The sequence below is a fragment of the Papaver somniferum genome, chromosome 7 (genome assembly GCF_003573695.1).
Source record: "Papaver somniferum cultivar HN1 chromosome 7, ASM357369v1, whole genome shotgun sequence".
NCBI lineage: Eukaryota > Viridiplantae > Streptophyta > Magnoliopsida > Ranunculales > Papaveraceae > Papaver > Papaver somniferum.
Window position 1 is genome coordinate 86,593,796 of NC_039364.1, and position 26,257 is coordinate 86,620,052.

At 36.7% G+C, this 26,257-nt stretch overlaps 3 protein-coding genes across 8 annotated transcripts; 1 reads left to right on the forward strand and 2 right to left on the reverse strand.

Annotated features, from left to right (window-relative positions):
* Window positions 1–4,322: 4,322 nt before the first annotated feature.
* On the reverse strand, window positions 4,323–8,901 carry LOC113297809 (UDP-galactose/UDP-glucose transporter 7-like). Of its 2 annotated transcripts, XR_003333722.1 has the most exons (9): window positions 8,490–8,901; window positions 7,693–7,798; window positions 7,344–7,589; window positions 6,976–7,086; window positions 6,737–6,895; window positions 6,077–6,220; window positions 5,810–5,983; window positions 5,252–5,467; window positions 4,323–4,796 (listed from the first exon to the last, which is right to left on the reverse strand). XR_003333722.1 is itself a non-coding variant. In XM_026546390.1 (8 exons), exons 1-7 carry the CDS (start codon window positions 8,528–8,530, stop codon window positions 5,819–5,821), a joined length of 972 nt encoding a protein of 323 aa, XP_026402175.1. In that variant the 5' UTR covers window positions 8,531–8,900; the 3' UTR covers window positions 4,411–4,796; window positions 5,810–5,818. The 2 variants fall into 2 exon arrangements, 1 of the variants encoding a protein (XP_026402175.1); XM_026546390.1 differs by lacking the exon at window positions 5,252–5,467 and having other exon boundaries at window positions 4,411–4,796; window positions 8,490–8,900.
* Window positions 8,902–20,866: 11,965 nt separating this feature from the next.
* On the forward strand, window positions 20,867–25,196 carry LOC113292797 (carbon catabolite repressor protein 4 homolog 1-like). 5 transcript variants are annotated; one of them, XM_026541648.1, is made up of 8 exons: window positions 20,867–20,999; window positions 21,113–21,251; window positions 23,044–23,185; window positions 24,028–24,114; window positions 24,194–24,274; window positions 24,354–24,440; window positions 24,548–24,634; window positions 24,960–25,196. In XM_026541648.1, the coding sequence occupies exons 3-8, from the start codon at window positions 23,150–23,152 to the stop codon at window positions 25,107–25,109; spliced, it is 528 nt and encodes a 175-aa protein (XP_026397433.1). In that variant the 5' UTR covers window positions 20,867–20,999; window positions 21,113–21,251; window positions 23,044–23,149; the 3' UTR covers window positions 25,110–25,196. The 5 variants fall into 5 exon arrangements, with proteins under 5 accessions (XP_026397433.1, XP_026397434.1, XP_026397436.1 ...); XM_026541649.1 differs by having other exon boundaries at window positions 21,117–21,251; XM_026541651.1 differs by having other exon boundaries at window positions 20,914–20,999; window positions 21,149–21,251.
* LOC113294869 (protein FAR1-RELATED SEQUENCE 11-like) lies at window positions 21,744–22,355 on the reverse strand. The gene has a single exon (XM_026543244.1). The coding sequence runs from the start codon at window positions 22,353–22,355 to the stop codon at window positions 21,744–21,746; it is 612 nt and encodes a 203-aa protein (XP_026399029.1).
* Window positions 25,197–26,257: the final 1,061 nt, after the last annotated feature.

Sequence of the window (26,257 nt, forward strand, 5' to 3'; positions counted from 1 at the left end):
ATTCAGGGGAAATAACGGGCAGAGTACCCACACCAACAATATCATCGCCAACAGGGGAAGATCCACCCCCGCCAGTACCACCAATGGTAATATTACCCTCAGACTCACCATCACCACCCGCGGCAACTTCTTCTTCACCATTACCACCTTCGTCATTAGGGTGAGAAGTGTCGGTACGCTCTTCTCCATCGGACATTTCTTCATCCTCACCATACCCTTCGTTTACGGGACTCGTAACCTCCTCATAAACCTCAGCCTCAGCGGTAACCGCAGTAGAAGATTATTTGGGTCCAAGTTTCTTCTTCTTCGACACCTACAAACCAGTATACATCCCACAAAGGCTCATTTTTTCCCTCACTTCAAAAATGAAAATTATTTCAAGCAAGGAAAAAGGGGCAAATAGAATAGAGAATATAAGAAGAAACTATACCTTGGCAGCAGCAGCACTCTTCGTTGGATGGGTAGCACCAGAACCCTCCTCCTCATCTCCATCAACGACATCAAGAGCATAAGGAAAATTCATGCCCGCGAAATTCGGACGCCAAGGACAGAAATATCCATAACGAGCAGGAGGAGTTTCACGAGGATTGCTATTTTCAGAAGGACGCCAACCGCGTGGACCCGGAATCCATCCATAAGCCCAAGGACCAACTACCTCAATAACAGTAGCATGCCATTCATAATCATGGTCACGCTTAATCCTTTCACGAGCAGGAAAGAGTTTCCGTTTAGCAGATCCCTCAGTACCAGGAACATACTTCAGCTTGGCATCACTCACCTCACTCAAAAGACGAATTTCACTACGGGGAGCAGCAATATTACGAAGACTAACACTCCACGGCTTACGGTTTCTGCTGTTGACATAATCCCCAAAAGAACTGTTAAAATTCTGAGGAGTGTACCACTCTCTCTCAGCGGGATTTGGAACATAGCATGTCATCATAGTCTCTCCCTTGCTTCGCATGTAACATTCCTTCAGTGAACGAAGATAATTCCCAGATAGTTGTGACACGGAACGATTATGAGTGTTCGTGGAAGAGCCTGCGCGACTAGCCAACACGTCATAATAAAAGGAGTCACCCGACTTATATAGGGGCAACATGAGACCCTCCTCGAAAGCTCCAACCGTAGTCAACAGATGAAACTCGTCAAACTGATACTTAGTAAGGAGCTCGTAAGTGATATCATCGTCAGGGGCATAGAAGCGAACCTCAAAAGCTTGAAGTTCATGTTTTTCCTTGAACATCTCAAGATCAATATGCTTGAAAGTGACCTTCTTCTTACCAACTGAAATGATGCGTATCACGGGGACAGTTTCTTCTTCGTCTGCGGAATCAGAAGTAGGACTCAATTCCGAAGCTTTCCTTTTAGAAGGAAGATTTTTAGACGGATCAGCTCTCGACATAGTACCCTTGGAGTACTTCCCTTTGAAAGAAACCGCGGGAGGAGAAGGCAAAGATTTCTGCGGAGGCACTGAAGGAGGAGCCATTGAACGAAGGGGGGGAACATCCACTATTTCAGTACGAGGAGGAGGAGCCCGCGTACTCCTAGAGTCATCACGAGGAGGAGCCTGCGTACTCCTAGAATCTTCACGAGGACGAGAAGGGGCGCGGTTAACAGCATACCTAGATCCAGAAGGACCCTTCGGCACATCCCCTTTCTTAGTAGGCACAACCTTCGCACCAGAGGAAGATGAAACCCTATGACCCCGAGGGTCCGATTGCGAAGACTTGTAAGGACCTTCCCCAAGTGGAGATCTGTCAGAATCTCGACGCTGAGGGGATCTTGGCGGACTAGACGACGGGGTTTGGTAAGGAGCCCGTGGACGATCAGACATATCTACAAGGAAACACAAAAACAGTTTAGAGAAGAATACGAGGAGATCACTAAAGATCAAAAAACCCATAATTGATGGTTCATCCGGATAAACATTAAAAACCCTAAGAACTAAAAAACACTCCATCCAACTCCAGGGATAATACTTAGATACGGACTCACAGACGTTGTAACAAAGAACAGGGGCAAGCATATATGCTTCGACATGTATGTTCTTCATCACAAAACCAAGAATACAGCAGCAGGAGACAAACGGGTAGATACATAGATAAATCAATGATGAACAGCTAATGAAAAACCCCAATACCTGTATAGAAGAGGACGACAAACACCAACTACAGTCGAAGAAAGGAGGATCGGAGATATCAAAAGATACATGGGCAACAACAATCGAGGGCGAAAGAAACAGAAAATTGAATGTTGTTATCTTCCTCACAAGAATGATGATAATAAATGACTAAAGAACAAGAATAGAAAACAAGAAGAGGATGAACACTTACAAGAAGAGGATAAAAGTTTTTTTTTCACATTCTCTTTCCTATTTATGAAACTAGAGAAGACAATAACTGCTCCTCGTACCAAGGAGCAGTTACGGGGAAAGTTAATGCAAAGTGGGAAACGTGTAGGACGACCTTTCTTCTTCAAAATTGCAAAATACGCCCAAGTCAGAAGAAGAGGGGCAAATTGTATGTACACCTTTCATCATCCACCACGTGTACAGAAAGAGACACGTAGAAGGCATGCAAAACAAGATATCAAAACATGATAGCAAGCATCTCATCAGAATATGCCAACGGTCAGCAGATCTGACGGTCAGGGACAGAGGATCACATAGGTATGATGGCTCAGAGGAGCACCAGATAACACCCCTTGGGTGTTATCACACCCAATCCCGAGGAAGATCCCAAATCAACGGCCGAGAGGAAGTTTGGCTGACACAGATGTGACCAGACAAAGAGACACTTGTCTGACACGAGCAGACATCCATCTACCCGCATTAAATACCAAAGAGATATACACGTGTCAATCAGCTCGTGGAAGAGGCGAGGATAATCCTTCGTATTCAAGCTCAGGCCGCAGCATATGCCGAAGACCTCTGCGTAATAGGCACAAAGCACAAGAAGATAAGACTACAACGGCGCCTCAGAAATGGGACCCACGTTCCAACCCTATAAATACCCCTCTTCACTAAGAGAGAAGGGGTCGACCAATTGAGAGCAATTATAGGAGAATATATGAGAGAGAAATAGGAAGAGTAAGTAATCCCCCTACTTCTGCAGACCTATGTATACTCTAAAGTCATTCGACTATCATTGTAACCATTCAATACATAGTGAAACACCAGCCCCGTGGATGTAGGCCTTAGTGCCGAACCACGTAAATCTTTCTTATTTACATTTCAGCACCTTACACTCAGCGTTAAACTTCATATGCTTTACATTTATACTTGATTCTTGGCTTATTCCTTTGTACGAACATTATTTATGATAATATTCGACTAGACAATGACAAGTCCGAAGGCTTCGAGTCGATGAATCGATATAATCATCCCCTTTACGCATACGACATACAATTTTAGAATTAGGATGTATGCGAATATTGTTTGTTAACACGTGAATGGCTTCGTGATTTATGTGTTCACAGAAATCATACTTGTCCATGGGACAGAACTGTTGCATTATAGCCATGAAAGAGGGCATCCTGCGGAGAAACGAATAAGAGAGGAAGAGGGATGGGGTAAGAGAATTACGGTTCTTCCGTGTGTATTTTCACCACCATAATTTTTTTTATTCTTTTTTTATTAATATACCACCCACATAACTTCTCACGTGCTTCCATCTTCTTCTTTTTTAATAGGCCGCCGACCTAACTCCTCACGTGCTCCCATCTCCAAATAGACAAACTTTCAACAAATACGCGTCAATATTTAGTCAAAGTTAGCACGGTCGTAAATCTTTTTTTTTCTATTTTCCAAATAAGATTTAGCACGGTCGTAAATCTTTTTTTTTTCTATTTTCCAAATAAGATTTCGTTGAGAAAATATATGAGCAATCTATACTTTTAGGGTGGGCAAAGACATTTCAAGCTTCTCATTTCTCCAGGGGAATAGTCGAGATAGTTAGTTACCTTATCTTTCTAATTTCTATAGATTAAGCACATTCGAGATAAAGCCCACGGGAAAGCGCTTTCTCAGTTCATTTGAGCAGGTTGAAAGCCTATTGACATAGTGGGTAGCGATAGGTATATTCTGAGATACACATTCTCCATTTTCTTCTCATTTTACGGATTTAACTCCGCACGGAAGCGGATACCTGGAGGGAGGAAGCATTCAAGCAGTTTACATTGCTTTAGCTACCGATCTTATCTACTGGGATAAAAATTGTACCGTCATAACATCATCTTTGCTAGACTACCGATCTTATCTACCGGCTTATAGAAAACTGAGATCCCAAGTACGTTCAGATATTGCATCAGTGAGACATGTATGTATCGATAGTTCTCTTTGTAGATGATTTCAATATTTTCATGCGCTGTACATATTCCATGCCAGCATTTTAGCCTTCAGCCTAACGATTCAACAAATCCTATTTCAAAACTGGACATTACAATGTCTTCCATGGCCAGAGGAAATCCTATTTCTCTCCATTTTCATGTTTAACTTAACAATGCCCAGCAATTGAACAAAATCGCTTTCAAGATACGACATTACAATTTCTTACATGGCCGGATGAAATCCTTTTTCTCTCCCTATATGATTTAATTTAACAAACTAGATACCTTAAGACGACAGCCCGGAGGCTTTATACTCTTTTATGCCCTAACCCTAGCACTGTCCTAGTTCTCTCCATCTTGTATCCCCTGACAAGATACCCTCTTCCTTTCGAAGGCAAGCATCTCTGACTTTCACCAGAAACACCATTATATACTCTTCAGAGGGTCCAGGAGATGATAACATTTGCCTGCTTCCTCAGAAAAAGTAAAAGTTAGATAAAATTATCATGGGAGTTCATAAATAGATATCAACATGTAATCCAGTAAACTACGAAAGCACATCATAACTATAAACACACATATTCATAACACAGTATGATGACTCTTTAAGAAGAATTTTTTTATTTTTTTTTTGGAACAGGAAAACATAGAGTTAAAATATCTGATGCATATACAGAGATTGAAGAGCCAGTGCACTATTGTAGAGCCCACTTGGAATCGAATCAATCAGCTCATAAACTGACGAGATATTCTAATCATCCTGTAAACCGTTGTCACTCGATATAAAGCTCAATTTACAACTTTTCACCCAATTATCAAGTATTTGGATGATTCAATAATACAAGATCATCCTATCACAGGAATTGGGATTGCAAATTTTAGAGTGAGCTAATTTTATTGAGATTATATACACGGAGAATACCTTCATAACCAGATGAGCTGTTGATTTGGTTGCAATTGGGCCCTACAAGTCCACAAAGATTATAGCTCATGTTGCCCGAACTGGTGATAACTTATAGACAGTAGATATTATGGACCAAAATCAAATTGATTGCATGATAATTTGATCTCTATACAGAATTTGCTAAAATGAGCATGATAGTGCCACTCTAGTGCAGTACTCCATGTCCAAGAAAAGCTGGAAAGAGCAGGAAAATGTATATTATTTCAAAATAAAACAATCAGCCAAACTGTTTCAATTCTCCACAGACAACTTCATCATCCATAGTTTTACGAGGAAATGGAAGGGGGGCGAAAAGGAATTCTACAACAGAAAACCCAAGAAATGGCTACTTTAACCCCACTAAAATTCTGAGACATTTATTAGTATCACAAACTGTTTACCGTATTTCCTTAAAACTAACAATGTTGTGTTCAATTTCTAAACACAATTTCTAGTAAATGTAAAACGCATTATGCATGTACCATTTATCATAGTTGATTAAAAAAGAGAAGGACAACAACAAGATGGAGCATTTACCTTCTGTGATTACTTATGATGAGCTTCTTCATCTGTAATTACCTTCTTTGGTTTGCTTTTCTTTTGCTGATATTTAGCATATGAATACCACACACCACCAGCCGTGTTAATGACCAATCCTGTAACGTTTAAGGCATGTACTTGCACGCCGCCAAGCAGGATAAAACCAAGAGTCTAGAGAAAAGATTACGGACTTGTTACTATACAGATGACTGTTTTGCTAGGTCGTAATAGAAACAATCGAACTCATTAAAGAAGTATGCTTACTGTTGATCCGACGCCCTTGAGAACTCCAACAATGGTGGTTGTAAGAGCTGAGTTGACTATAGTACACAAGAACATGGTGAAATTAAGAACGATTCCCATCACCAACGAAAGAATGAGAACCATTAAGAACGAAAACGAGATAGCCTGTCCAATCAAAAATGAAAATTAGTCAGAAATAATAGAATGTTTCGATTGATTGAAATAGTAGCATATTTCTATAACATAGATAGCCTTGAATGTATGTTGAAAAGAAATCAAATTTTCTAAAATGAGATCTCTTATTTTTAATTTTGTGATCTACAGCTTAGATTTCCCAATTGCCCATCTGAAACGTTTAGTATGAATAGCAAGCTAAAACTCTTGGAAATGCAGTAACCACGAAGTGCCCTAAACTCCAATACCTCAGAAAGCACACCAATAGCGTGCCAAATCCTCCTAACTGAAGTTAGAGCAGGATATCTAATTCAAGTAAGTCAAAGTTCCTTACTTGAGTAGCACTACTGGTAGTAAAGTCAGGTCCCGAGAAAATAGACACGGCAAGTTCTACAATGAGATACTGGAAACAAATTCCACACTGTGCACAGGGATGGTGAATTTCACACTGGAAAAAATGGAGTAAATTTCGAATTTTGAAGAATTAAAAAGTTTAAGAATCCTTACCTTGTCGAATAATAAGTACACAGAATTGGGAAATTCCCCTGTGGCTATGATAAGGAATAGAAGAAATGGAAGAGATAAATATCCATTATAGAACATTAGCTCCACTGAGGATAGCCCATCCTCTGCACCAGACTTCTCAACGAGTACCAAGTACATAGTCTACAAACATAACCACTGTTTTGAATGAGATCAACAAACAAAGAGAGCTGAGGACTCAGCCAGTCCAAGATCAAACTAACCTGGAAAAAGACAGATGTGAGGGCCATAGTGTACCCAAAGAGGTCAAACGAGAAATCTCCAAGTGCTGCAATGATGACCCCGAAAGCAGTAAATAGGACTGAGAGAGACACCTGCAAAAAGATGGGCAAAAATTGTAAGGATATGCGACAATTATACAACTAATGAAGCATTTGTGCAGGGAGGTAGTATGAAATAGTGGAAGAATTTATTGTTGCCACAGCCACTGTTTACGTAGGACTTCAGCAACTTTACATCATTACCACACGACAATAAGTAATTTACTTCATCAAGTTTGCAAATACATAAGAAGAAAACAAAACAAAACAAAAAAGCAATGAGTTTGTCTATACACAAGCAAACCACAAACCTGTGTTGGAGGCTTCCCCTTTCCAGAGAAAAATCCAGCTACCAAGACAGCAAGTGGTGTAAGTCTCTTCAATGCGATATACATTGGAATGTTGACCCCTTTTAAGCTAGCTAAAGCAAATGCCACATTTGCATTGTAGAACAGTGACACGGGGAATAGTTTTTTTGCAGTCACCAAGTTTAGTTCTTTAGCGTTTACATACCCCATAACACGGGCAAAGTATATAAGCAAAGTTGTTGCCAATTGCTAGAAGAAATCAAAGAAAGTTAACAACACTCGTATCGGTGAGAAGAAATTTAGATTGTACATAACTTCGGAAAATAAAAGATTTATTGACAGTGACATGCACCTGAAGAAAGAGGAGAGTCATTGAGTGTGAATACTGCATCAAAACAGCCTTATTGATAAAAACCATGGCCATAGACGCGATCCCGTAGGAGATGGCAGAGAATAAACTGAAGCATACACACACCAGACGTAGAGTTAGAAACCTTAAGAGTTTAGACTACCTCCTCGGACAGCAACGTACATGTGAAAATCAAAGTTATAACTTATAGTTTTCAAATAGGATGGCAGGACCAAGAGCAATCAAGAGACGGATATATCACATGCGATGAAAACAACAGTTATGATCACATCTTTCACGCAATATGGCAGATAACAGGACAAATATTCTTATCAGTTTATCCCATAATCTTTCTCACCCAATGCATTATTTTTTTTATTTGTTCAACAACATTCTGTTTTTCTTATCAAGCCTGTTCAGTTTTTGGTGATATGTTTAGATACAATAAAGGTACTATTGTTTACTATCAAGTATCAACAGATCGAAAGATATTTACGGCCACATTTTCCAGAACCGTAGTCCCCTTCTGTAAATTTGAACATAACTCACCTTAGCAATGCACAATTGCCAAATAAGATTCCTTTTGAGCATCAATTCATGAGAGCAACTCATCAAACTGAAATGTGACAAATTCAAAACCAAAGATTCTAATGTTGGACTACTAATTATGATTTATTTACTTGAATTCAGTAGTCTATAACACCTCAAACAATACCAATCAAGATCTCAAGACAAATTTTACAAAAAAGTACAGTTGCGGAATCAAAATAAAAAAGAACTTGCTGAGAGAGATAACAAACCTCAAATACGGAACCGTTTCTGCAACAATAACAGGATCCATTTGAATGAAAACAATAGACTAAACCCTAAAATCAGTTGTAGCCTTTCAAATAATAAATCTTGACCAAAATTTACAAAACAAAAGAGGGTATTAATTTTGATCTAAACAAGAACAATAGTACATTGTTACGAGATAGAAAGTGTAGAAAAGGTTAGTTTTACTTGAAGATGAAAGAATGTTTGATGTAAGTTTTGCAAGAAAAGCCTTATGATATGGACAAATCTAGGGTTTTGAATTTCGTGTTTGAAAGCAGTGAATTCAATGAAGTGAAGTAAAATTATTATCTTTCTATGGAAAACGAAGGGAAGTAAAAAAACTAAAAAATGATGGAGAGAGAAATAAAATGGGGTAAAACGAAGATATTCACAATTTTGGCAGTAGCTGGGAAATGTATAAACAGCTATTCTAGACAGACCCCGAAAAAAACAACGAGAAAAACGGCTTCTCACAGATTTTGAGAATTTGTAAGTTTTAGTGGGTCCGTCCCTAGGGAGTTTTGCTGGGCCACAAGTATTTGTGTGTGGGGGCGGTTGTTTGGTGGGTTTTTTGCTCGGTCTGTTGAGATTTTTTGATGTATAAATTTTTTTTTGAAGGAAAGACGGATTTTAACAACCCGAAATTTATTAAGTTATCCCATTAGAATTAAGGTTTGAAGGATACATAATGGTGGAGAATAACCATTCCACCCATTGGAATCAGTAACATCAATATCAATTACATCATTAAAAAACAGAAAGAATAACCTAGTACTAAATTTACAGATTTCGAAACTTAAAGAAACGAAAAACCGAAATTGTACTGATTTACATTCCGTCGACGAAATTGACATCCTTCTAATGGTCATTAATTCAAATCATTTTGATTCATGATCTTTTGATTCTTGATCATTAACATCATATATGTTAGATGCTTCCATGTAAAGGAAGTAATATGCCTAAAATAAAATCATCACTGCCAATCTTGGTCTTGTTTGTTGAAGAAGATCATCGTCCAAAATGTGATTGGTAACAATGAAGCAGCAGTACCACAAAAAAACACCAACTTGGCTAATATATAACAAATCTAGATGACATGGAGAAGTCATTAGATCAATCAAAGCAAGATATTAAAAAAAACTAAATAGAAAAATTGTTGGATCAACAATTTGTTTTATTGAATAAAATTATAAAAACTAATAGTACTAAGCTTGATTTGCCCGGCAGATCTGAAAAATCAAATCTAATCCGGACAGATCAAGGATTCTAAACAAAGAAATAAGTAGGTTTACAGTTCTTTCCTGTATGTTTTGGAGAGAAGAGAACGGCTTTGATATCAATACCTTTTTTGATGTATAAATGACATGAATATGGGCACTTCCATGTGACAACTCTGCTTGTCGCTAACAAGTAAGTAACAACTAAAGCTCGTGTTTGTACTCGGCAATTTCGAATGACTAGCAAAGAACGAGAATACTAGATATCGGTACATAGCATGTATTGTCCAGTCAAGTTAGATACCGGTCCTTGACATGGAGCGCAAGTGGATGGAGTTCTTATATGGTTGTTATTTAGGTTTCTGGTCGGGCATTATGCATTTTCAGATTGTCCAGGTTTTTCCATGGAGGTCATTTCAAAAAAAAAATTATATTAATACTAATTTTTGTTAATCATTTCTGAACTTGGATTTTGTATGTTCAACTGTTTTCTTTTCGGTTATTATACCTATTTTTGCACACCTAAAAAAACTTTTTTGTTAATCATTTCTGAACCTGAATTTTGTATGCTCAAATGTTTTCTTCTCAATTAAAAGAAGTTGCGCTATTAACCTTGAGAACGTATTTTATTATAAAATTTGGGAGTTCACGGGCATGTTCTTATGTATATGGAGTTATTCACTTCTATAAAATTTAGATCCCAAATTGATCTGGAAAACCATAAATTTTAGGATTTTCTGCAATGTTGTGATCCATTTATCACGTTTTTTTGTTTCCTGTCTTGCATTTTGGCATTTGGGATTGCAAACGCCCATAACTTATATGGTGGATGGCCTTTGATGTCGTATGGATCATGAAGACCCGAAGAGTGTTTGATCATTGGAACAGTGAGATTTTTGGTGTAAATGGGGTTTGACGTTTTCTTTAGCCAAAAACCGGTTTAGATTTTGTATAGCAGTTAACAGAGTTATTTGTTGAGTGCAATTAAATTTTTAAGCCCTTGTAGTATAATTCCTATGCATATTGTCAGAAACTTTTTGACTTTTTTTCACAGTTTGCTAACTTACTAAATTTTTGATCTCCGGATGTATAAGGATATGATCTTATTTGCATATAATCAGCTAGACAACAACTACCAGAACCATCGGCAATAAGATGTATCCGCCTGTGTGTGTTATGTACTTCCTAATTTCAAAGGTAAAATCTAGAATTTTTTAGTTTCCTCTAATTCATGATGTTATTAGTACAACTAGAGTTGTTTGCATAAATTTTGCTGGTAGGGTTTTTGGTTTCATTCTTTTTCATCAATGTCAGCATTTTCAATTCGATTTCTTGAAAAGACTTTTGAAATTGTAGTTATATTTGAAAATTTAGTCATATGACTACTTAGATAAGATTTATGGCTACTTAGTACATTAGTGAACCTTAGTTTCAGGAAATTTCCTACACCGAATATATTTGATGATTGTTTTGGGGTAAAAACTGAAAAAGAGAGAGTACCAAGTATGCCATCAAATTTTTCGTTCGACAACCTATATAAGGCAAAACCTAATACAACAGGTAGGTCATAGTAAACACCATTGAATAAGATTATATAGAGAGTTTATCTCTTTCTCTTCCACAATCAATATGTTTAGGCTAAAAACCTATGAACCTAATTGTGTAGAAGAGTTCTAGAACGATCTCAAAAATCACTATCCAATATCAATCTAGTCATGTAAGAATTAAGAGGATCTGAATCCTAACAAATATGAAACTTGCAATCTATCTTTCAAGATGCGAATTCAACAAGAACAAGTCTTGTTATTTATCTTAATTAATAAGGACTTAAACTATCTAGATTGATAATGTACTACTTGTGTTATTCATATTATAAAAATAAAACAATATAATGCGGAAAAGCAAAAACACAAGACACCAGAAATTTTGTTAACGAGGAAAACTGCACCTGCAGAAAAACCCCGGGACCTCGTCCAGCTTTGGACACCATATCATATTAAACCGCTACCGACATTATAGCCTACTATCATACTTCATACTGGAATGCAGTTAAAACCGAATTAACCCTCTAAGCAATTCAGTTGCAGTCGTATCCCTTACGTCTCTTGAACCTCGTATGATTTTACACACTTGATTCTCTTAGCTGACGTCCTTTATAACTTAAGAGTTGCTTCAACCTCATTGAATACTTCATATAAGCCTATTTGATTTCCATTTTGATTTTTCAATCTAGGTTTGGAAATCTGTTTACAATAGACAAAGTCCAGTAAACCTCGCGAATCCGGAACCTTACAATTAGTTAGCTGAGAAGCCTGGATTACTAGCCACCTCTCAAGAGTAATCCAAACAAATCAAAGAATAGTTTATATAGCAATCTTTAGGAATCACAAAAGTCTAGGACGAAGTGATTTCTATCTGTCTCGTTCCTGATCTGAGATTACTAAAACCACAAAGATCAATAAAAACAAGATTCAGATACACAAACTATCAAGTAAAAGATGGTCTGGTCGAGCTTCACGGATCCCTAAGTAAAATCTTAAAATTCATAACTTAATTATGTTTCACAAAGAAACCTAGGTTATAGAGTTCCAAGGATCGAAAAATCTTGTTGCATGAGTCTCTCTCTTTATAGATTATCAAGGCTCCATGTAACTTTGAATTCAAGGGTTGCGTGGAATTCAAGCGAACACTTTCTCAGTTTAGATGAAATTTGTATTAAGAATCCATGTAACATGTCAAAAGTACGCTTTGAAATTACATAAAAGAATATGCACTTTAGTCTAGGGTTCTGGAATCGTGCACAATGACGTTTCATGCTGGCAAGAATGCCTATTAAACTTACAAGCATAAATGGTGTTCAATAACACTCAAAACTTAAACCATGATGCACAAGCTCAAGAAATTTTGTGAAAAAAGTTGTCTTAAAAGTGTTTATAAGAGTTGTAGCACAACTGAACACATTTATAAACAGTTCATGAGCTTATGCTTAAATCAGAACTGTAGTAGGCATACCAATGGAAAGTCCACGAATGTATCCTCCAAGGTTACGCGTACTGAGTATGTGTACCTTATCCAGCTCGCAAACTCAGACCCAAGGGTACACGTACTTGGTATGCATACCTCCTCTATTCCCGAACTCATATCAACAGGGTACGCGTACTGGGTCATGTTCGCTGAATTCAGACTGTTCTGAAAACTCTCTTTAAATGATTTGAAACTTTCTTAATAGACATCCATAGACAACATAAAATTGCTTGGGCAATTTACAAATGATCGGCTTGAAACAAAAATAGTTCATAAACAATAAATTGTTCTTAACCAAGATTGTTAAGGATCTAAGAACATCCATTGCTTGAACTATATTTCGAGAGATTTATCTAGACAAGTTTGGCTCGAAATTTATTCTTTGCAATATTAAATGTACTAAAATCATATGACATGCTCATAAGATAAAATGGTAAATGACGTGAGTAAACAGGATAGTCCAGTCTTCACAAACCTCTGTGTTGATGAAGTTCTCGCAAATGTCTTCGTTTGTACTTCAGCCTCCAATCTTCTAGGGTTATTTAGTCATGTCTGATACTCGACTACCACACTTTAATCCTAATCCGAGACTTGACTTTAGTATATTAAAAATCAACATATAATTTTGTGAAACTACCATTGGTAACAAGCTTGAGATGGTAAAACTTGCGAGTTCGGCCGAGCAGTGCTCTAAAAATTTCCCTGGTCAATTTTGGTGACAAAACTATCAGTGCATATGGATTCAATAAAATAAACCTTTCATCTCAAATATCCATATGTTTGATTTTTTGAATCTTTAAAGTCTGCTTGAATTCTTCGTTCTTCAAGTTCTTCTATGGTCCTGCATATGATCGTTTCAACACCCTTGTTGTTGAAGATCTGTAGCGATAGCAACTTATGAGAATGCTCGTTTAGAGATTTCCGAGAAGGGTGATTTACTAATGTGACCTCACTATAGTGTACACTTTACATTTTTGTCCCGTTTTTCCACAAATTGCGAACATGTCCTGTCACAAACTTTTACATCCCGTTTTTTTTTTACAAACATCTAACGGTAAAAAAAAAAAAAAAAGTCAAACAAAAGATACCAAAATTTTCGACTCCAAAACTTAACCATAGTTAATGTAACACGTGTAAAAATCATTTTGAAGTCAGTGGCCCCGATTAACTTTTCAAGGCGGACAAATACATGTGAAAATCTTATCGAACCAAAAAATAGACACCATAGACTCGTAGATCTACTTTTTTTCTAATTAGACATAATTCTTCTTCAACCTCCATTGATAGTATAAAAACCACAATTGCCCTCGGTATCTTATCTGTTATAGCATAGTTAAAATTTACAAAAATATTTGATAATTGTGTGACAAACAGATGAGCTTCATGGACGAAGGAGGGCATCACTTGATCCAGTAGCAACAAGGTACATCGCATCATTTTCATCATTTATGCGATCTCTCCTTCGGACGCTAGAATTTGAGTGATGAGTGTTTTTTTATAGTCCACATTATAACCCTGTTTTTCATAACTATTGTGTGCCGCTTGAGAATGCTGGAGCAGCTGAACATACTATGGATCTGTTCATCTTCATAAATGAGGCATTGGACGGAAGGTAGGGGCTAGTTGACGAGAAGTTAAGATATGGACCTCCTAGGATGCTTTCTTTTCTTTAGTCAGTATCATTCTTTCCTCATCTGGGTCCTGAAGTATCCAATCATTACATAGTAGTTCATTATGATAGAATGATTCCACAATTTTATAGTGAATTATGGTTTTAAAAAATTTAGCGATATTTTTTTCTATGTTATTCATCAAGATGAGTGGTGGGATAGAAGTTCTAATCCTTGAGAAAACTAAAGCTAGTGTAATAAAGAGGAGGGAAAACCTCTTTGATATAAGTAAAAGTTCAGACCATGCTGGAAGGAAAAAAAAGTTGCACGAAAGATGAGATATTCCATTTCCTATTTAACACATTCTAGAATGTTACTTTAACTTTGTACGAGAGAGGCACCGTACACGACCATTCAACTTATGTTGTTGATGTTCGGCTCTCTGCGACAGCCATATCACCTATTATATTAATCTAAAATTCGAGGGTTCTTTATTGCTATAAATAGTAACTCTATGAAATGGGTATCCAAATCATGTTGAATTCCTACTACAGTTTGGGGTATACTATCATTTTCATCAATCATCACAGAGGTTTCTAGCAATTTCATCTGTTTGGACTAACTTGAATCATGCTTGCTACTACCACATCACTCCAATAGACATGATATACCATAAAAAACTAAAACCCCTTAAAGAAAATTCACAATTAACAAATATAATTTACTAAAATATGAAAACCATAATCCTATATATGAAAAGATTCAGTAAACTGAAGATAGAAAAGTGAAAAGGAAAACTTTCATGACTAGATGCTCGAAAGGACTTAAGCTACACTGCTGGTGGGTGCAGGAAAAGTGACAAGTAAACTAATTTCAGTGTTGGGTAATAGTGGCTTAACAGAGCCCCAAATGCCAATGTCAATGCCACCTTATCAAGATGTAACACGATTAATAAAATTAAAGAAGAGCATCATGATTAATACGAGGATAACAATATGTACCTCCATAGCATTAACACAGGCATTTTATGCACCTCTCCTCGTCTATGAAAAATTCATATGCTGCTTGTATCTTTATGAATCGAGCTTCAGCTGTTTCACCTTTCTCAAGAGTTCCTCTACCCTTATATACTTGAACCAAAAAAAAAAATCAACACAAATCAATTCACTTTCAATGAATTCTTTCTAACCAGTACAACCGTTCCTAGAATTTATGGAGCGAAAATGCAAAGGATGCCATTATCGTGCAAAAAGTGAACTCATCCCCAAAAGTTAATAAACAAAGAAAAAAATCCGATATATTGAGCAATCAACAAAGGTGTTGCTAGGCAATTGACTAACAATTGGGCTGATAAAATTAGAGAGGCGTCTGTAAGAGAACGTTGCTTTCTTTTCATCAACATATCTTTCTAATTCTGCAAATCCAAAAATCAAACATCAAATAATTTATATAAATCAAAAATAAAAGAAAAAAAATATTGGATTTTTCTCATTTCGTTTGCGTACCAAGTGTATCATAGGGGGATTTATCCTCACTCCAATCAGAAGCCCTAAGTCCTTAACCATATTCTTCTTGAGATAAATCGAAAACCTTTGTCGATCTTCGAACAAGTAAAGGGATTAGAAAAAATATTTGTAATTATCAATAGGTTTTGGGGAAAAGTCCTAACTCTGATTTGACTGTTTTCTGAAACAACAAATGAAAGAAGTAATCACATTCACAAGGTTAATCACTTCATTGGTAGATTGATAAGATATAACTCAAGGTTAAAAACATAACCATACCACTAATACTCTCTTAACCGTATAATCACATTTATGGCGACGAGATTTTGACTTTTCAAAATTTAAACGGACAATGGATGTCTGACTTAACAGAGAGACTGTTTTTTAATTTGGAGAAAGATGTGGTCATTTTTGTCTATCGGCCCTTAAAATGAGGGCACCTTTGTTAATTTTCCTTCCAAGAATGACAAAGTCAATCTACTCAATGGTTGTTACATCGACGCGTAGTATTTATACCTACCTCAAAGTCTAATTGTACCAAAACTTTGAAGCGTACTACGGTGATATTTTCTCCCCCTTAGTTTTACTTATCTCTTTTTCATAATAGGTGAAACCTACGCTTGTAATTCACTAATGCTCTGAAAAACCATATGTTATAGTAGTATACTACTAATAATTCTCCCCCTTTTTTGTCAAGAAAATTGGCAAAGATGAAAAATAAGGGATCGTAATGAACTTCACAAAGAAATTATCGAGACTAAAGATAACATACCAACTTTTTAGAAGATTCCACTAAGTAAACTTAGCATCTTCATCAAGAAGAGATAAAACTACATTTATCTCCTATAATTCCACAGCCGCATTCCCCCACAAAGATATATCAACTAAGCACAAGTTCAAATTGAACTCTCCCCTATTTTATGTTATTTTCAAAATAACAACATGAGAGACCTTTCTATAACTACAAGGGAAGGATTTTTTGTATCCAAATTATTTTTCTTTCTTCTCGCTAGTTACGAACAAAGAAGCTAAAAACAACAATCTTAATGTTAAATGCACTAAGAAACATTAATTTCATGAGAAAATTAACATCGAAAAAAATTATTCTCTAAGCTAGTTATGAACATAGAGCGCAACTTTAGTGATATGACTCAACATAAGTGATTAAAGTTCTCGTTCTTATTCCCTGCCGGTTACAGTTTCGGGAAGGAAAGGCGACAACTAAAACCATCTTATGGAATTCCTGCAATATATTCACAAAGCATAATTGTGGGAAGATCAATATTACAATTCTCAAAATAGTTTACTCCTCTTTAGCCAATTATAGCTTAACCTATGAGCGCATATGAGATATTCGTTCTAATCACCATAAATATGATAGAAAAGAATAAATCTCACGAAATAAGAAATACACATAATAATCGATGAATATTAAGTATTGCAATCATCTCCAAAATAAAACTTAACTAAATAAACTAAATAAACTTTAATAATTATAAGATGATAATAGCTAATGTAGAATATATAAATAGGCTACTCCAAAAGCTAGTGTTCCTCCTAAAACAATAAGAATAAAATTCCTATAAGGAGTTAACTAGAAACAAAAAGAGGAAGTAAGTAAAGGAGTTAAGCATCATCTTCCCTTTCAGAGTTAATGTATGTAGCTTGAATCTTTTTCATATCATCATTGATCGCGGGAAATTTTGTAGTAATCAAGCCCAATTGTTGTTGCGCATATTTTACCTTGTAAACCTTTGTTTTGGGGTAAAAACTATTTCTGCCGGTATTGGTAAATTTGGGTGTGTGGATGAGAAACGAATCTAAACCTAAAACAAATGCACTGCACGGGAGTAATTTAGATTCGAGAGATCAATCTGTACAATCCTGGCCTAAACCAAGGCCGTTCCAGTCTTGCTTCGGTCACAAAGTGAAGGAGAAGGGTTGGTCTTAGGGAGGGAAGCAAAGAAAGTATTGAGACCAGAACGGTTAATTCTGAAGGTGTGGCTATTTTGTGACTTGTATCAGAATATGGAACTGGCTTGCGGAATGTAAGCTATCAGTTCTTTGGTGTTTTTCTGGATACTGTGTTGTTGTTAACCAAAACTGTTCTTTGGTCCAAAATAGGTAAAACCTATTTATACAAGTCATATTGAACGCACCCTGATCTCGTAGAAAGTAGGAGTGATTGAGTGATGCAGAAGTGGGGTTATGTGTAACTGTCAGAAACCATGTTCCCACTATGGAGGAAACTGGTTAGTTTACACCCACTACTTCTTGCCGCAACTAACTGCCCTGCTTTCTGACACTTTTTTATAATGGGCGTGTTGCACGCCGCACGCTGTAAACCGCCATACCAATACCCTGATGAGCATCCCCTAGTTTGTGACATGTTTGATGTCTCGAGTGTTTTCATGGAAAACATGTAGCAGGTTGCTATGTGTGGAAAGTCAAAGTCAGGAGACTTGGCACAGGAGAATAGCACGTGATGCTATTTGGCTTGTCTTAGTTGGTCACCCAAAACTTGCCACAGGTCTGTCAATTCTATGGCGAATTTGTACGGCTGAGATTGTAACTCATGAGAAAGGATGGCCATTGATTATGGCCACATTCTGTTGGCGCCTGATGGTAGCACAGTGGCGTCATTGGCACATGCCAATGGTGTAGTAGCATATAGCGGCATGCCAGTGGCATGGTGGCGTCTGGCGTAGCCATGGCAGCTGTTTTGGCATATTGGAGTTAGACCCAAATATGGCTCCGACAATATTGGCCCTGTTGCTATATCAAACTTAAGGCCTTAGGAGAATTACTTGACCTAGTTGGCGTGGCAATTTTAGCTAAATTGGGGTTTGGCATATCGAAACCCTAATTAGCGCGTGTGACATGGCCGCAGCACGGTGGCGCTTTATGCAATCGGTGCCATGGCCACATTAAAGGAATTATGGCAGGGCATAATATGAGAATACTACAGGCGCAGGGATGGCCACAGGTGATTATAGAATGGAGTCGTTTTTAGGGATTGTTGGGTCCCACATGGCTCGTGGCATTTTGTAGGGCCAAAGTGGCATAATTGGGCCACGACTGGAAATTAGGGTTTCGACTAATGCCACTAAGGCAGAGTCGTGTTTGGAATACCCTAATTGGAATATGTTATGGCGTTTGGCCACGAACAAGAAGTGGGTTAGCACGTTGGCACGCAATTTATGACATGTTGACACGTTCGGCATGCTACTGCGGCAAAGTGACACGTTTGGCATGTCTGGCATATTCGGCATGCTACTGTGGCAAAGTGGCATGTTTGGCATGCACGTTTTGCATGCACGTTTGGCATGCCAATTAGCATGTTGGCGTGGCTTTTGGAAAGCCAATTTGGCATTGTGACCATCTGGCGCAATTTTGACTCTTTTAATACTGTAGCAGGTTTAGAGTGACCTGATTGGTCAATAAACAGGGGGGCCGACCAAACGTGGGCGCGGCCGCACTTCTAGTGTGTGTGGCGGATTTAAAGCTACCTGATTGGTCGATGAAAATAGAGCCGACAAGTATGGGCCCAGCCACAACTCATGTGTGTGTGGCGGGTTTAAGGCGACCTGGTTGGTCGACGGGAAATAGGGGTCGGTCGAGCAGCATGGGGTGTGGCCACTTGTAAGTGGCGCCTATGGCATGGACACACCTCCCTTTGTTGCTGCTCCTATTCCACGGCTCCTTTTATTCCTTGTTTTCTGATTGTGGGTAGGATTTTGCACCTACTAATCCATGGCAGATTAATTGCCTAGTTCGCCTAGGCTTAAATTTCGACAGGCGAGGTCTAATATATTGCGCAGGACGTAAAACCCTAATTTTTGCAAATTAGTTAGGGTAATATCTGAATCTTCTGAATTATCACAAAATTGATTGAATTCATAGAGTTCTTTAAGTTTATTGTCAGGGAGCAGTATGCCTTCCGATTGAATACTTTTATGCAAGGACCTTAACCTTGATACTTGGAAATTCGCGTTATTCTGCTGTGAGTGAACACAAAATGTCATGTCATATCAATATTAAGGGTTCAGCCGGGGAACATAGCACAGAAAGCATTCAAAGAAACTTATATTAACTGAATAATATAGGCAAGATGCCGAAATTTACAGAATATCTGGGATTGTTGCTACATGCACCATTCTGGATAAATTTCATGTGAATATATTAAGTTGCTCAATAAATGCGCCAGTGGAGAGGTTGAACACTCATCACTTTTACATGGCTCCGTTTCTTTGCAGAGTGACGACACATTAAATGTAAGATTTTACAAATTTAGCCCTGAACTAAAAACCACCATCAACAACCTTTTACACATTATTGAGAATTTCATAAAAAGGCTCAAAGAGGTAGGATCACAAGAACCGATCGATGATCAAGGAGAATGACTTATCTTACACTTGCAAGTACTCATTCTCATCCGTCGAAAGGTATACTTGCTCGTAAGAGTCGGGGTACCAAGAAAAGTACCAATTAGAGCAGTCTTGAAAGCTCTACAAATTCTCCCAATCAAGCAAGGAAACATCATGCTATCCATTTGAAGAATGATTAAATCGCAAATATCAAGATCTTGAGTTTCCAAGTCAAGGAAATAAACTATTTCTACGAAGTCTCGACTCCAACGAGAATTTTCAATGGTGGAAGAAAAAATATTTGGAATTCCAAATTTCTCAAAAATCTTCAATAACATGGAAATATTTTGGGTTATTTAATGTTTGGTACCCAGCAAATGACCGACACATCGGTTTGGTACCCAACATTTTAAAATTTAAGGGATGGTATCTAGATCTGTTATTGACCCTCAAATCAAGTCGTGGACCTGACAGTCCTTCACCTCGGATCATGGGACTCTTGGTTTAAACACATAGTTTGGACCTAATTTCCTGATCGTCCATCATACTTAATCCAACGGAAGTATTTACTGATGAGGTGGAACTCTATTAGGCTTAAAAATTATACGGCTTTTTTCCAAGCCGAGCGGAGCCGATAACCGACGTATATCTTTGGAAACAAATCTATAGTAGCTCTCTATGCATACTTTTCTCTCTTTTACTTTGGTCCTGCTTCCAGATTGTTCTTGAGATTGAGTTTATTGTTTGGAATTCGTACTAGTATATGCGCAGGTATGATTTTTCTTAACACTATGTACTTTAATTGGTTTATTGTTTGTTATTTGAAATAAGTTGAGCCCTAATTTTGGTCTTGATTTGAGTAAAATCTTAATTGGGTTTGAAAGTTAGATGATTAAGAATTTCGTGAGATGATTTCAAAGTTAAGAAGGAATGGAAGATTGGGCTAATATGGATCTCTTGAAATATTCCAAGGACACGGTGGAGAAGCTTTGAGAGAAGCTCAAATCAAATCAGAGAACAAAGGTACTCTACTGTTTGTCGAAAGTCCTGAAAGAAGACTATATTTCTTAGTATTACTTACATATTTATCTCTTTAATTTTCTGTTGTAGCATGTGCTTGGGTTAATTATCATTAGATGAACATTTAACCAAACCTTAGGACTGGCTAGAGTATATATTTCATCCCTAATTATAAAGGAATGACTTGGGGTTGATTATGCTTGTGAAATAGTAACCTCTAACTAAGAGTAGGACTAAGATCTCAATTTTCACAATATATGTGAGTGTAAAAAGTGCGTCCTGTTGGGGTAAGGGCATACAAGCAGTTAACATATAGCAAAATGAGTGGTTTATTTATAACAACTAACAGTATACATGGTAAAATTTGACATCTTCCTTCATCTCTGCAATTTAAAAATCCAAATGTCAATCCAAAAAACTGCGGATTTTCAATTTGTTTCATCTGTAAATAATTGATGACTGACTGGGCATCACCAACTTCCAAATTCTTATGCCTCACATTGCGTAAATGATTCCAATAATCTCTTCGACTAAACCTATGTCTGCACCACCAAAAATGGATGGGACTTTGGAAATTTGAATGTTTTCCCTATTAAATGCCTCTGTCAAATCTTTTGCATCGTCTGGCATGCATCTGTTAATGCGCATACGCTTCCTCTTGCTTGGTGATACAAATTTATGGTTGTGTTCATCTGAAAATATTGTTACTATCCATTTACTACGTTCTTCGTCAAAAATAAATCGAATCTTTGCCTTGCACTCACATTTGATCGTATTGCAACTTCTCCCTTTTTTATCTATTCCTTCAATGTTCTGTTCTTTCTTTTTTTTCCCTTCGCGAGCACAGACCATATAAACTGATGTCACTTCGTCTACACCAACGCGTGTTTTGTTTGTTGATTGAACCCTAACTGAAAATCCATTTCGCCGTCTATATTCGGTACAATTCTCTTGCGCTTCTTCATGTGTATTGAAATGCATTCCTTCATATGGAATCTCCAGATTGCTCACATCATTTTTTCCATTTGAAGAATGATTCATGGCCTCAGTCTCATCACTCTGAACTTGATCATCACCGCAAGTGAAAGTATTTGGCGGCTCGTCCATACCAGATTTTGACGTGATAATTTGATGATAATCGCAAGGAAAAAGGGGAAAATAATCATAAACAAGAAAGGGAAAAAAAATCACGGTAAAATTTCTCCAAAAACAAAATTTGGAATCAAGCAGAAACGTAAAGAAAGAGATCGTGGTAGATAAATATGGGAAGTTACAACAGAAGATATGGGAATATATATATGTAGGAATTACCTATAGATCCTATTATAGTGTTCTTAGTTAGTGGCAGGTCCACCCACTAAAGCCCAGTAAACAGAGGTCCATAATTAAGAGAAAACATAAAAATGGACCTAATTTTTTAAGCCCAGGTCCTTACACGTGCGGGATAACTAATGCGAAATTTAAAAATACCACAAATAAACCTCCCTATTTAACAGGGATTATAAGCACGAGAAGAACATTAACCTTTCATATTCGTTTTCTTCTTCTCTTTCTTCTCACTGCTGCTGCAAATGGATTCTGTACAGATCCAAAAAAAATTCTTCAATCTTTCTCGTTTCTATCAAATCAATGTTTATTTTAGGGTTTCACGATCGAATCGTTGTTGTGTTTGATTACGCTTTTCTATCTCCATGTTTGATTTGTTGATTATTTACCAAATCCAGATGAATAATCATATTTTTTGTTCATTTCATTGTTAGATTTACTTATACCACTTCCATTTTGTTGGTTTTAGATGTGTTTCAGTTTGTTTTTGTATATGAAGCAACGGTACGTATATCCCGTACTGACAGAAACTCAATTTATTAAGAAGAAGAAGAAGATGATGATTATGCATCGTTATGATTTACGACGAGAAGATTTGTTTGTGTTTCCGGGTATGTTTTTTAATCATCTTTTTTGATTATTTTGTTCGTTTTTCTTCATTTGATTTTTTTTCCGATTTTATTATGAAGATCAAATCGATTTTCATGATGCTATTATGTTTTTAGGTTTGATACAGTTTGCTTTTGTGTATGGATTGACAGTACGTATACGACGTACTGATACAAAATTCTTATGATTCGGTTATATTCAAATTTTTGCCATTTTTTTGGTTCGATCTATGAGTACGTATGTGTAGTACTGAAATATGTGCTTTGATTCGGTTATATTCAGAGTTTTTCCATTTTTTTTGGGTTCGATCCATGAGTACGTATGTGTAATACTGAAGTATGTGCTTTGATTCGGTTATATTCAAAAGTTTTCCACTGTTTTTGGGTTCGATCCATGAGTAAGTATGTGTAATACTGAAATATGTGCTTTGATTCGTTTATATTTCCGAGTTTTGCTATTGTTTTTGGGTTTGATCCATGAGTACATATGTGTAATACTAAAGTATGTGCTTTGATTCAGTTATATGCATGGATTCATCACTTCTTCTTGACATGCAATTGATTTTTTAGTTCATGAATATGCAGTACATATATGACGTACTGTTACAAACTTCTCTCTTACATCAAATAATTTTGACAGAAGCCATTCTGGTTTTTCCTTTTCATGGTATTCCAGTGCATGTATAATGAACTGGAATACTAAATAAGAAAAAGATTATTCTTGTCTCATATTAGTTATTTAGATATGAAATTGTTGTATTAGCTTGGATTCAAGATTATGTCCACATAGCCAATCCTTAAGTTAAGGATTTAGTTGCAACAAAGCTAATCATTTCTTATTTCAGGTTCAAAGTGATCATTTTGATGAGTTTTTCGCCCCTGAGTTGGACAAACATGGTTATCAAGCTCTCTACAAGAAGAAGACAACAGAGGTTTGCTTGCAGAAATTTTTGATTTAATGGTCATAAACTCCAAATATTCAGTTTGTGATAATGAATCTGTTCACTGTAGGTTTACACCGGGACTTATGCTATCGATGGTTGTGCAACATTTTTCCGAAGGGACAGATTTTCCCATGTGAAGAAATACGAGGTTTGGAGATGACAGACTTTCTTTTGAATTATTGTTACTCTGTTGGTTCACATGTTAAACAGTTTACTTTTGTATGTAGGTCGAATTCAACAAGGCTGCTCAGTCACTGACAGATGTTGTGGTCCCAATCACTCAGAAGAAAGCTGCTTTGTCTCGACTTCTTAAGGTGATTTTTCTTCTTTGGGAGTCTCTTATGCAGTTATTTGGTGCTTAGATTCTTTCCCAGAATCTTACTCCATGTATTATTTTATTTGTCCATTCAATTTTGTATAGGATAATGTTGCGCTAATAGCGGTTCTGGAAGCAAAATTTAGCAACCACGGAGCCGATAATCCTGGAAAGCGACAGCTTCTTTGTGTGGTAAGAAAATTGAAATGTTGTCTGTTACATTTTCATTTGTGCAAAGCATCCTAATATGTTACTCTAGTTTGCTATGTATCACTCGATCCTTGATAATCACTTTCAGGATTTGCTGTAGATATTCAGTAGCTTCTTATGGACATTAATTTTGTTGGTTAGTTTTTTAGTGGTTATGTCACCCTGTTCAATCATGCAAAATTGTACCTCTTTTTTATTAAAGAAATACTAGAGATTAATGGTATGATCCTACAATATATGTGATGTAAAACGTTTTCTAATTTATTTATCATTGATTCTAACAAACATGTACTTTTCCTGTAAGCAGTTCAACAGATACATACTCGAATTCGTAAGCAGCAGATATATACTCGAATTTGTAAGCAGTTTAGCAGATACATGTTCTATTTGTAAGCAGCGCGACAGATATGTACTCAGATTTGTAAGTAGTGTAGCAGATATGTACTCGAATTTATAAGAAGTGTAGCAGATATGTACTCGAATTTATAATCAGTGTAATAGATATGTACTCAATATAATGAATGTGTAAACACACACGTTTGGTAACAATGGGTATTATGGTCATTTCCATGTTTTAATTAATTTTGGACCTCTAAATAAAAAAAAATACGGTTGGACCCTACTATAACCCTAAAATAAACATTGATTTGATATATATATATATATTTCTTTAGTTAATTACACCGCTATTTAATTAAGTTGTTGCCTCGCCTTGGATGAAAGCCGTATAGCTTAAAAGAATGCCACCTCATTGAAATGTACTGCCGTAGGATATACCATAATCGACGGTTATAAAAATGTGTCTAACTTATGCGTTCAAATGGGAAGTCCCATGATCCGGACCCTAATTAAAATTATAAAAAACTAATAGTGTTGAATTAGGAATCTTTTACACCTTAGCACCATAACTTTCTTTTTCCTTTGAACCTGCAGCTGCCATTGCGAATTTTTAGATCAACATTTTCAATGCCTAAATGACATAAAAACAATAAACCCAGCGATCTCTACACTGAACCCATCTCTGGTTTTCTCCGTAGCAAAATCCTTCACTTTCATATTCAGTCTCCAACACATTCAATTCACTTTACGCTATGTTTCTTTTTTCCATTTCATCTGTAGATCCAACGAATGAAAACCACCTAAAACATAAGTTTGGAATTTTTAATTCCAGCAACTGCAAATTCTCTTCAAGCTTCTAATGTCTGACAAAATTCTTATCTATTCAAATGAGAATTGAAGACCCAAATTATGATTTAATTCTCTCCAAAAACATTAATCAAACAAGAAGGCCGCAGCTAATATTAAGTTTGGGTTTCATCACTTACTAGAAAATGAACATAGAGTAGATTTAATAATTCTATACATTGGTTGTTTTTGCTCCTGATATGACTATAATATTTAGGAATGATTATGATAAATAATTCTCCTCCACTTTATGAGTTTTTATAGGAGGATAAGAAGAATAAGTAGCAGTAATTGAGAGTTGTTCAATGGCAGCACCGTTGCCGGAAAAAATTTCAAGTGAAGATCTACAGATCGATGGTGGTGGCCATAGCCCGTGGCGTTTCATCAAATAAATTTACGATGATGATGTCAGAGAATTCG